At 39.9% G+C, this 13,005-nt stretch overlaps 1 protein-coding gene across 2 annotated transcripts in view; it reads left to right on the top strand.

The window, feature by feature from the left end:
- The first annotated feature begins 791 nt into the window (after window positions 1-791).
- Window positions 792-13,005, top strand: part of LOC142353248 (serine/threonine-protein phosphatase 2A 56 kDa regulatory subunit gamma isoform-like) — a 36,470-nt gene continuing 24,256 nt past the window's right edge. The window contains exons 1-8 of one of the 2 annotated variants that reach the window (XM_075405482.1): window positions 792-933; window positions 998-1,030; window positions 1,146-1,326; window positions 1,448-1,635; window positions 1,878-2,093; window positions 2,678-2,808; window positions 3,553-3,612; window positions 5,684-6,017. In XM_075405482.1, the coding sequence (XP_075261597.1) occupies window positions 892-933; window positions 998-1,030; window positions 1,146-1,326; window positions 1,448-1,635; window positions 1,878-2,093; window positions 2,678-2,808; window positions 3,553-3,612; window positions 5,684-6,017 (1,185 nt within the window). In that variant the 5' untranslated portion in view covers window positions 792-891. The remainder of the gene's footprint in view (window positions 934-997; window positions 1,031-1,145; window positions 1,327-1,447; window positions 1,636-1,877; window positions 2,094-2,677; window positions 2,809-3,552; window positions 3,613-5,683; window positions 6,018-13,005) is intronic. The other variant, XM_075405481.1, reaches the window with a different exon arrangement.

Raw genomic sequence — 13,005 nt, 5'->3', positions numbered from 1 at the left:
TGATCCCAAAACACGCCAGCTGGTTAGAATATCGACACTAGTCACTCTGAAAATTTCACGAGCTCTTGAGTTCGCGAGCTCTTTTACAATCAAGTGTCATTTTGGAGCATATACTATGTATCCAAATGTTTACCATGATTGGATAAATCCGCAAAGAAATTCAACAGGGTCTCCAATCTTCCTACAGCATTGGCATCGTCCGCGAACCATTTTTTTGCGTTAAGCGAGTTGCGAGTGAGGGCAATAAATGAGAGTATGGCTAAATCATATCTTGTCATTGCAATAGGATCACCCTGGGTGGCGCGTTCTTGGGACTGGAAGCAAGTGACGGCTTCAATAGGTCCGATGGGACTGTGTATGAGTTTTGATTAACACAGCTTAAAGCAATACATTCTTTTTATATGTTCAAGAGCTAATTGTAGCTTGATGCAATGGAAGTGCATTTTTGGCGTCTATTGGGAGTACTGCTTCATTTTCGGGAGCATCATAAGCAGATCTCGTTGAATGTATAGCATATACAATCCCACACTTTTAGCCTAGGCGAGCTTGCTAATGCCGCCAACAAACCGCTATGATGGAAGCTCGCAAAAAGCAACTGGTTTATTGAATTTATGAGGTCGGGTCTTTCCCATTTTAGGCAACCACGAAATTATGCTCGTCATTATTGTATATTTATTACGGTCGGAGTGGGGCTATATGTTATCTGACCACTTAGTGCTTGACCTGACTACCCATTCAAGAAAGACTGTGTTCTCTTGGTTTTTTTTTAAAAAAAATTAGGGTATGAATTAGGATTGACTTAATATCTTTTCAGGGTGTTCATGAGAAGTGCAGAGGGTAAAATCCAAATATCTAAGGCTTTAATCAGATCATGAAAGATCTTCTCGGTTCATGCTGGGTATTCAAATGCCATCAAAAGTAAAGAAAGAAAAGGTATGTGTATCTGTTTTTATGTCAAACGAAAGTAAATTCAAATTTTACAAACTTTGGCGTTTAGGCTTCTGCTTCAGCCAAGAAACAAGACGAAGAGGTAAGTATTTCCATTGTATATTCTATATTTACTGGTACTGGGGGAGGGGTTTAAAGTGTTTGCCACATTATTGGAAAAGCGTCATACTGTATTTTTGCTATTCTTTTGATTGTAGGTCAGTAAAAATACAAATGGAGTGAACGGTCAAGCGGCTCAACCGCCCCCAACAACCAAGCTGGGAAAAGTGAATTACTCAGGGGCTTCTGCGTCTCTGAAAAAGGACAAGACTCGTGAAAATTCATCACGTTTTAATGTCAGTCAAGATCGTGAACTGGCGAAGCTTCCAACTCTTTCAGGTAAGCAAACTTTCAAGTTGTATATAAATTTTTTTGTTATAAACCAAGCTGAATGATGGTGATATATCACCAAAAAACGACGAGAGATTGCAATAAACAATTATTATTCGGATCATTTCAGAAACATCTACGGGAGAGCGAGAAGCGTTACTAATCCAGAAGCTACGACAATGCAGTGTCCTCTTCGACTTCAGTTGCAACCCCCTAAGCGACTTGAAGTTCAAAGAGGTGAAACGTGCTACCCTGAACGAGCTAGTGGAGTACCTCGCTCACAACAGGGGAGTCCTCACAGAGGCCATCTATGCCGAGGTATGCATGACTCGGAAGCTTAATGCCCCGCCGTATTGTACGCATGTTTCGAATATATCATAAAAGCTAAGAAGTAACGGGAAATTTCTGTCCAAGTTATCAAAGTTATATTTCTAAGTAGTCTCCGAGTGAAATGCATCGAAAAGCAGGAACTAATATAATTAGTATAAAGTTCCAGAACCCTCCTCACTGGCTCCAATGTTTCTCTTCTGACCATAGTGTTCAACTGTGTTGTTGATTAGGTGGTGCATACCTTGGGCTCCAACCTATTTCGAACCTTGCCTCCCCCTAGCAACCCCAGTGGGGCTGAATTTGACCCAGAAGAGGACGAACCCAGCCTGGAGGCAGCCTGGCCTCACTTGCAAATTGTCTATGAGCTATTCCTCCGCTTTATCGAGTCACCGGATTTCTCGGCTAATTTGGCCAAGAAACACATCGACCAAAAATTTGTCTCTCAGGTTTGTTTCCAAAGCTTATCTCATTCAAATGGTATCACCGAATTGAATTTACACTTATTGATCTCTCCTGCTGAAAGACACTGGCTCTGTGGAATAGCTACTAACCAAGAAAGTGAATTCTTTGATAATCGAATGTAGGTACTTTTGTTTTACCTAAGATTCTTAAATGATTGTCTGTTTTCCTATTTTGCAATTCTTCGCCTATATTCAAATATTCAACGCCTCAATTTTTTGAAATGATACAAATTCACAGCTGAGAAGAGATGATGCGGTGAAGAGTCATGAATACTGTATTGAGAATTATTTATTCTCATTGAAAACCAGATTGTGTGGGTTGCACTTTCAAAATGTGTCAGAGGTGATGGTTAGATTTCGTTATGATTTCAACTGATGAAAAAGTTCCGATTAATCAAGAATTATCAAAGAGATTAAACTAAGCCGTGAATTTTAATTTGTACCATTCGTTTTTCATCGAAATCACGAGAATCAAAGCTTTGCGACCCTAAAATAGCACGTACGTGTTATAGGTGTTCCATATTTAGTTTGAATAATCTATAAAAGGTGGGTTTTGTGTGGTGTTGTAGTTGCTGGAGCTGTTTGACAGTGAAGACCCGAGAGAGAGGGACTTTCTGAAGACTACTTTGCACAGGATATATGGCAAGATGCTAGGACTCAGGGCTTACATTCGCAAACAGATCAACAACACATTCTACAGGTACACAACACAAACACTACTTTCATCCATCAATATTTTTCTATCTTCAATTGCGCAAGCACGCTCTCATTAAGATCTCAGTTTTCTCTGAGGAAGAACTTTTGATTTTCCCAGAATTATGAATCTTATAAGGTAATTATGGTGCAATTATTTACCGCATTTTCGTATTTAAATAAAGATCGACTTTTTCTGAGCATTATTAAAAATTGTCTGGATCGTGGAAGGTTCTGCTGGAACACGTTTAGCAGTGCTTTGAACCTAAAGTTTTGCTTAGTTTTATTAAGAGTAAAGATACCCCATGAAATTAAGCCCTTTTTGACTATTAACGATCTGCGCGTTTGGAATGCCCCGAGGGTCGTGGCCATGCCTTAGCTGTTTGTGGGCTTTGAAATGGAACTAGAGTAATAGAACAAATTATCTTGAGCGTATTCAATGTAAATGCGGGGCTTTACTTGGTAGATCCTGGAACCATGTAATATTAACTCGGCGAATATGATAATTGTCTTAATTTTTGAAAGAAAGACATTGATCATATTATTGGGCTGTCAGAGTATCTTTTCTTTTTCAATTCTAATTTACATTAGGGAGCTGCTGCTGTTTCGTTACTGCAATAAGTGGACAATGTTTAAAGTGATTCGGTTTACAAAATGCCTTTTTTGGTTGTATTGTTGGTCTAGATATAGTGCTCTGCCTTTAAACTGGGGTGTTGTTTGAAGGGATGCGATTGACTTATACTGTGTTTAGATTCATCTACGAGACAGAGAGGCACAATGGAGTGGCCGAACTACTCGAGATACTCGGCAGGTTAGTTCTCATCAGGATTATAGTATAAAAGTGACACAAACATTGATCTGTGTTTCTCAGACTCTATTTTCACTACGGCTAAACTCAAATCATTTAGTTTATAATCTGTCCAGGATACTCGGCAGGTTGGTCGACATGGATTGTGTGAAAAGAGCAACGGAGTATAGTTGTTCACTTTATGAATTAGTACTATAATGAAGCTACAGTCAAGTCCTGTAGAACCTGTCCATGTTAGACCTCAGAGCAAACAATTTTATTTGCTCTCGAACGAAGTTTAAAGCAATTATTGTAAAGGTATGTCTTTTTATGCAAAATTTTTGCTTGGCCGTTTTGTTCTAGAACATTCTTTCCATTTTACTTCTCATGTGACTTTGCGCGCTTGACTTCTTGATTGCCCGCCCTAAATTGCTCTTATTCAGTAATTGTTCAAAGTTTGGTCTGTTGCTAAAACAAAACCGATTGTAAGATAATTAGTACCAGGCAGCGATAGCCGAGGGGTTAATGGTTCTGTCTATGACTCCGGACGGTAGGAGTCCGAACTCTGCCTTGTTTGGAAGTTTTTGCACCCATAAAAGTTTTCTGTGCTACAAGTCTGAAATAAATTGCCCCGCCTGCCGTTCGAGAGCAACTTGTCCGAAGTTAGTCGGTTTATTTTTGTTGCATGAAAAGATTTCCGAACAGTCTGACCGTAGACTATTTTCACTATGTCCATAGCTTAATTTTTTATGGTTATACTCCTTGACTTTGAAGGACCAATCTCTAGGACAAGTTGACGTCACCCAAGTATTTACTAATTAATAGCCGCCCTCATCTTCTCAGCCGGCTATTATAGCGCTCCTATTTTTTTTTTTACTTCGTCGAATAAAAAAATGTTTCGCTTTACCTCATTTTGCCGCCTTTTCAACATTTTGCGTGAAATCTTTTTGACTTCTCTAGGCTAGTTTCTCTCTTCTCTCATTCTGCTAAAAGTGATTTTGAACATCAGTTGCTCAGCAAAGCAATTCAAAATGAACAGAGTCAGTATAAAAAATTGAAGTCAGAATTCGAAACGGGATAAACCCATAAAGCCCAATTTTAGATGCCCGCTAATTGAACGTCGTTCCTATAAGTCTTAGTTACCATTTCTAATGCTTATTGGTATTGATAGTAGCCCCTGTAGCCTCTCTCTAAAACAGAAGTATGTTCAACCACGAAATGCCATAAAAATAAATCGGACTTAAAAAAAATGTTTTTTGCACAAAAATCTTTTTTTTTTTCAATATCTTCTGTTATTTCAATCCCAATCATGCTTATTGGAATCAACGGCGGCTATTTTCCGGCAATCTGCCGGGTATGTTTTTTTTCAGATTTCGGTTCTTATTCTTAGAACATAAGTTTTCTCATCTTACAGAACGCCCATTTCAATCATCATGTAATGTTTCCAGCCCTTTAAACGGAGATATTCACTCACTGGAATTAGACAATTTAATTTAGATGAAGATGGCACTGCTAAATTTGACCTTAAAATATAAAAGAGACCGCTTATAAAGTTAGGCTATTTGAAACCGATTAGAAAAATCCCGGTCAAAGTGTACCAGTAATTAGACCAAACTCTGATGCCCAATACTCAGCTGTTAAATTTATCAGATCATTTTGCCCGATTTGATGGCATGTTCGCTTTGATCTAGTTCAGGAAAGCTATCGATTTAAGTGTAATTATGATTAAGTCATGAAGGGTTTACTTACTAATACGAAAGGGACCTGAATTTCGAGTCCCTGGGTATCTCTGACATTTCCAAAATAACGAAAAATTGCTTTTACCAGAAAATGCAAAATATTGTTTGAATCATGTTGGTGCATAAAATGATTTGTTAATCCACAAAGGATGTATAACGAACCTAGGCTTATTGGGTGGGGGGGGACAAAGTTTTACGAGTTTGTATTGACAATGATTTGTATCCCCTTATAAGCTTTCACGAATGACGATACGATTATCTGTTCAAAAACACGTATTAGTTTGTCAACGCATGCGTTGAAAATATTTTTTATCGCGGTGGAATTTAACTAGGTTCCAAATGTGTGTATGTTTCAGCATCATCAATGGTTTCTTCATGCCTCTTAAGGAAGAGCACAAAGTGTTTCTTCTCAAAGTTCTCCTGCCTCTCCACAAAGTCAAAAGTCTCTCAGTTTACCACCCCCAGTTAGCGTACTGCATAGTCCAGTTCCTGGAAAAGGACAGCAGTCTCACCCAACCTGTCATCCTGGCGCTCCTCAAGTTCTGGCCCAAAACCCACTCGCCCAAAGAGGTCATGTTCCTGAATGAATTAGAGGAGATTCTGGACATTGTGGATGCAAATGAGTTCCAAAGTGTGATGGCGCCTCTGTTCAAACAACTTGCAAAGTGTGTCTGCAGTCCGCATTTTCAGGTGCACACTTATTCTTTCTGAAAAAATTTTCATTTTAGCGTGTGTATTTAATATTTAATACTTTTATTAGCGTGTGTATTTAAGATACCCATTAAATTGGCGTCTTACTAAAAGTGATTTAGAGCGTCAGCAAATGATGGTCCTACCACATTAAACTGAATTAGGTTGCCAATTGAGTATTCAACTTGTTTTTACCGGTAGCTGTATTTGCTTTCTTAATAGCCGCAAAGCGATAGTGGTTTAAAATTGTTTGTAAAAAAACCTTTTTTTCGTTGGTTTTTCTCCTTTCAATCCCAATCTTGGTTATGGGAATCAACGGTGGCTTTTTTTCCGGCAATCTGGCGGGTATGTTTTAAGATCTGTTCACTTTTCTTTTTCTTGGCAATTAGGCGTCCAATTGAAGTGGTAATTTTTGTCACGCTTAAGTAGTAAGCGGAGCCAAAATCGAGAAGTTATAAGGCGTGACTCTTTCAAAGTGCTTTCTGAACTAAAGTGAGAATGGTGTTTAAACAGATTTCCGTTTTTTTGAGAGCTATTTTCACGTTCGGCAATTTGACTTCTATTTCTGCTGTTTTTATTTTCAAATTCGATACCAATGCTTGTTAAAAGCAAAACACACGTTCTAATAATGCATAATTGAAATGTTTATCCCATAAAATAGCAAATAATGGTTTTTAAAGTCTTTGCCGCTATTTATCTTCATTAAATATTTTTTGTCGTCCTTTTTCTTGTTTTGTTATATCATCTCATCAAAGATACTTCTAAGTGGCTTTTTTCAGTCACGTTCAAATTAATTGAATGGTTCGAGCTGAAAATGATGATTTTAACGACTTTGAAACTAACTAATTTCGAAACATATTAAGATAAGTTTTTGTAGTCTATTTCGTTGTCTTTTTTGTTCTATAACTTAGTTCCATTATGGGCAGCTCGCGGTGGTTCTCTTATGGATCCCATTTTGTCACTTTAAAGAGGTTTTTCCCACATCAAACAGTTTTCCCTTCTTTGACACCACTTGCTTTCAAAAATATTAGTTTTTCAGATTTTTGTCCTTTGTAGTTTTTTGTGGTTCTATCACTTAATCCCTTTAATTATAGTTCTTTGTGACTTTTTTCGTTAGGTATGCTTCAGTTTATCCAATGTTTTAAAATCAAAGTTGCAGGCTTTAATAACTTGTTTTCAAAAGTTATTCAAGTTTTTTTTTGGGTTTTTTCCTTTTTTGCTATTGTTTTCTGTCGCATGAATGATAGGTCTTAAATGCTCTCCAAGTAGGCATAATTGGATCTATACAATAGTTGAGGCTCATAGCTGATAATTTGCTCCGACACCATTTGTTTTCGACTGGAACTTTGTTGCCATCTTTTGTTAATTTTTGTTTCCTACACCCCAACTGTTTTCATTAAAGTTTGTATTTTTTCTCTGTAGATATTGCAATTGATTTTGAAGAAATCAAGTTTTAGTTAAGTGTCATTGACTTTGATGTCTCTTATTTTCATTGGTTTTTTTGTTATTTGAGTCTAATTTTGTTGTCTTCAATACTTGTTTTGCTTCAAGGAGGTATTTGCTTCAAGTATTAATCACTTCAAATCTGCCTTTTGTTCTTTCGTTCTTGCAATTGCAATTGACTTGCGTGCTTAAGTTGCGAGTTCTTTTGTTCGCTCGCGTGAATTCAATCAAGTTTTTGGTTGCACGTGACTTACCTCAGTCTCAAAAATGACCTCCTTGCTCTTAAATTGAATTTTTACTTTAATTCAAGGATATAAGGTCAAGTACGTTTGTGTCACTGTAATTGGAGGTTATTTGAGAGCAACTATTAGAAGCAGTAATAAGTTTCTACAGGTTTAAACAAAATATAACATCTCAACATTTAATCAAAGAAATTTTCTGGTATTTGTTTTACTATCTTTTGAGACCGCAATTCTGCAAAGCTATTGCGGGAATTTTATGGCAATCTGCGGGCTATGTTTCTCAAAGAAGAAAACCGCCTAGAAGACAATTTGAGATCATTAACTAAGAGCTCCCGGACGAAGTTTGAAGTAATTGTAGTTGACTGTCTTTTTTATTCTTATTTTTTGACTTTTCGAGTGACTTCTGACTGTTTTCAAATTTTCGAATAAGTTTGTCAGTTTTGCGTGATTAATTGCTCTTAAACGAAATTGAGAACTATTACCTTAGTCGTGCTGTCTTGTATGAGATTTTTTGCTGGATCGATTTTTCGAATGACTCCTTTAGTTTTTTATCCTCGAAAACTGGATAATCGCTGAACTATTTGTCTTTCAAATGTACATTTCATTGAAGTTGCTGAAGCTATAGAGACGATAGCAGAAGATATAAACTATCGTGTAAAAGGAAGTTTTGGGTGGCTTATGCGACCTCCTCTGTTAGGCAGATAGCTGTACTTCAAAGAAAACTGTTATTGCTAGTGATTACGGTCAACCGTTTGGAATTATTACTTTTTATTGATCTCAAGGCAGATTTTCGTCATTGCTACAGATTTTTAGTTCTATACATCGGGCGCTAACAAGTTATTAATAGCTTTGAACAAACTTTGGAGCACTATTCTACACTCGTTGATGAAAAAAAGTAAATGCACAAAAGGCTATTTTACTTAGTAAACTCCCGTTTTTGAAGCCAATTTTAGTCAACATAATATTGGCGGTTTCTTCTGAATTTTATATTAATTGAACTGATGGACGCATGATCAAGTTGATTAGATTTTACGTCGAACTGAACTCATTGTCGTTCAGAACTCATTCTACTGTCGTTCGAGAGCAATTTATACGACGTTAGTCCGCTATGTTATCGTAGATAATTTTTGCAACTGTTGCTATCGTAACAATAGACGTATAAATGGCATCTGTCAATCAAGTTTCTAGTCTGCAAATCTTAAATTGTTAGAATATCGATCAAACTATAGTCTTAAACTTAGTGAGAATTAGAAAGAAAGTTTGACTTACCAGATTAGAAAGACAAGCAATATGACTTCGATCAAAGAAATTATATAAATGAATCGTCAAGAAATGGTGCTGAGAATCAATATTCGGTTCAAATTGGTGAATCTAGATAACTAATATTAGAGTTAGATTAAGTGATGTAAAATCTTCCCAGCATGTATTAATTGATGATGATATCTCCGGAAGTGTGAATGAATTCTTAGAAAAGTGCAAATGCATTCCATTTATGGTTCCCTTTGCGACTGATTTGCAGAAGCAAACCATATTGGGTAACCCTTGCGACCCCCACTATAAATCACGGTGCTAGGATTAGTTTTGTATCTTGACTTTTTCACACTGATAATGGGTATATAATCAGCTGATTTTTGAGTCCTTTTTCATCCCCAAATTCAAATCACCATCTTGATCTAATAATCAGATCTCTCCTGTAAATCTCTAAATTCTACCGTAAAATATTTGTTATTCTCTCATTTTTGAGAAATTAATTCTTTTACTTAGTTAAAAACGCTTTTTATTCCGCTTGCGAAAAACCATAACCCAGCAGGTTATGGGCCCAGCAATTTTCTAAGTCATAAAATTAATTTCCAAAACAAACTAATTTGTTGTTGACAGTCATGATCCTTTTCTGCTTAGTACCTTTTCTTTTCACAACTGTTTTGCCTGCTCAAACTTCAATGGATCAACAGACAGTGAAGCTGCTGACCTACACAGGAAAGGCACAGGACTTTCCAATCTGGAGCACAAGATTTGTGGCGATGATGCAGACGAAGGGACTCTACAAATCACTACTGGGGACAGAGGAGCAACCCAATGAGCCTGCGCCACTGGCCAATGGGGCAACCAATGATGAAAAGAAGAACCACAAGGTGCTGAAGGATGCATATGAGAAGGAAGTTGCAGACATCAAGGAGAAACGGAACAATGTGTGGTGCCATCTGGCACTGACTCTAGATGCAACAACCCTCATGCTGATGAGACATGACTGTGTGGGAGATGACGGCATTGGAGATGGAGCAAAGGCTTGGAAGCTTTTGCAAGAGAGATTTCAGAGTGTGGAGACGCCGACAGTGGTGACTTTAGTGGCACAGCTTGCTCGACTGCAGCTCGAGGATTCTGAGGATTTGGACAGCTTCTTCATCAGAGGACAGGAGTTGCTCACAAGGCTACAAGAAGCAGGGGAAGCAGTCTCAGAGACCCTCTTCAACGCCTTGGTCCTCAATGGTCTGCCAATGAGGTATGAAAGTTTTGTTATACAGGAAAGCTTCAACCCGGCAACGAACTTCACAGAGTTGAGGAAAAGGCTGCAGAACTTTCATGAGAGCACGGTGCAGAGACACAAGGGACAAAGTGGTTCAGTGGCACTGGCAGTGAAGCGTGACTTCAAGAAGGGACCCAAGAAAGGAAACTGCTTTGTGTGTGGGATCCCTGGACACTTTGCCAAGGACTGCAGGAGGAAGGAGTCAGCACAATGCAGCAAGTGTGGTGAGAAGGGTCACCTAGACAGGGCATGCAATAGACAAAGAGATGGAGGCAAACATGAGTCAGTGGCAATGGGTCCAACGTTGGCTACACCAGACGAGGAATGCTGGGCAGCTCTTACCCAGTGGAAGACAGCAGGCATGCTAGTGGACAGTGTTTGTGCAGATCACATAGTGACGAACATCGATGCGTTCCTGGACTTTGTGCCCATTCAATCAGTGGTCAGAAATCCCAACGGAGAGGCTTCCAGAGTGGTGGGCAGAGGCTGTGTGAGGATCAGCATACCCTCAAACAAAGGGGAATTCCAATGCGAACTCAAAAATGTTCTGTGTGTGCCGGACTATTCTTCAAACCTCCTATCAGTCTCAAGATGCACGGAGTGGGGACATAGCTTCACTTTCGAGAGAGGAAACAGCTGCATGAAACTCCAGAAGGGAACTCGGGTAAAACTAACACAAGAAAATAATTTGTTTTACTTACCCTGCAGCGTTCTAGAATTCAAGATGAGTTCCAACATCGTAAAACTTGACAGTGCAAGGAAGTGGCACAGACGATTGGGTCATTTGAATCAAGCGGATGTGGTCAGGAATGCACCAGAGACAGTGGGGGAACTCGATGATGTATGCAATGTGTGTGCATTGGCCAAGATCACAAAGACTCCAGTACCAAGAGTGGCAGAGACCCAAGCAGAAGAGAAGCTGGAGAGGGTGTTCACAGACGTGATGGGACCTTTCAGAGTAGAGTCACTGTCAGGGTTCCGGTTCTGCATAGTGTGTGCAGACCAGTACACGAAGTTTGTGTTTGTGGACTTGCTTAAGGCAAAGAGTGAAGCACTGGCCAGCCTGAAGAGATTTGTTCTCAGTGTTGGGACGCCCAAGAAGCTGAGGCAAGAGAATGCGAAGGAGTTTCTCTCAGAGCAGTTCAAGACGTACTGCTTAGATGCAGGCATTCTACAGGAAAGGACCATACCAGAGACGCCACAACAGAATGGGTTAGCTGAGAGGTGCAACAGGACACTGCTGGAGAAAGGCAAGATGTTTGCTCATTGACTCAGGACTTCCCAAGATGATGTGGGGAGCAGCAATTCTTCACGCAGCAAGGATCAGAAACTTGGTTGTGAGACGAGGAGAAGAAAAATGCCCAGCAGAGCTGATGAGAGGTATAAAACCTAAGCTTTCAATTAGTAAATTATCTATTTTTGGTTGCACAGTCTTCATGAGGAAGAGGGACAGAGAAGTCAGCAAACTTGAACCCAAGGCACTGGAAGGAAAGTTTGTGGGTTACACTGAAGGAGAAAACGGATACCTGGTGTACATACCCAACACACGCAAGGTGATGGCAGTTCGAGATGTGATCATCAAGGAGTCTGAAGTGGGCTCAATCCCTGACAACATAGAAACGGCTGACCTACTAGATGATGGGTCGGAACTGGGAATCTGGCACCCAGATGATGGTCATCAAGATGATGACAACAGAGAACGACAGGACACATTTACTGCAATAAAGGAGGAGTGGCAGGACGCAGGGAGCGTGAATACTCAAGAAACAACACTGAGACAAGAGGCCTCGGATGTTGGAGAAACAGCACTAGATGAAGGATCTACTGCAACAAGAGGGAGTCACAGAGACTCAGAGTCCCTGGAAGACAGTGACACAGAAGACTTCTCACAGTTAGAGACAGTTGGCTTCAATGAAGATGCACTGGAACACGCGGACAGAGCAGAGCCCAGACGAGGGACACGAGCAAGGAATGTTCCGCAATTTTTTGTAGAAGTCAGGACCCATCTTGCTGTGACTGAGGGCGACTATGTGGAACCCAAAACAGTCTACGAAGCCAAGCAAGGTGACGATTGGGACCAATGGCACCGGGCAATGAAGGACGAGGTCAAGGCACTCCAAGACAACGAGACTTGGAACCTAGTGAGACCACCCACAGACAGGGACGTCATACCGGGCAAATGGGTCTACAAAGTGAAATTGGGACCCAGTGGTCAAGTGGACAAATACAAAGCGCGCTATGTGGCGAAAGGCTTCAAACAAGTGGAAGGACTGGACTACTTTGAGACTTTTGCGCCTACCTGTAAGCCGGAGACATTCAGGATTCTACTTCAGCTATCAGCGAAGAAGGGCCATGTGATGCACCAATTTGATGTCAAGACTGCTTTCCTGCACTCACCAATCGAGGAAGAAGTGTACCTGGAACAGCCACAGGAGTTTGTAAAACGCGGATCAGATGGGGAGAAGTTAGTATGTCGACTAAATAAATCAATTTATGGTTTGAAACAGGCTGCTAACAACTGGTACAAAGAGCTGGCAAACTTCCTACTGAGACAGGGGTTCACCAGAAGCAGGAACGATCACTGCTTGTTTGCAAGATCAGAGGCAGAGGATCACACCTTCATCTTGGTCTGGGTTGACGACATCATAGTAGCATCAAGAAGTATGACAGTGGTCTCTGATGTCAAGAAGGCACTAGAAGCAACCTTTCACATGGAAGACAGAGGGAGACTACACTGGTTTCTGGGTCTTAGAATCAGACGAGAAGAGGGCAAAGTCAC

The sequence above is a fragment of the Convolutriloba macropyga genome, chromosome 14, assembly GCF_964194025.1.
Source record: "Convolutriloba macropyga chromosome 14, txConMacr16.3, whole genome shotgun sequence".
Lineage (NCBI taxonomy): Eukaryota > Metazoa > Xenacoelomorpha > Acoela > Convolutidae > Convolutriloba > Convolutriloba macropyga.
Note: the sequence above shows the minus strand (reverse complement) of the source record. Positions and strands in the feature narration are given on the sequence as shown.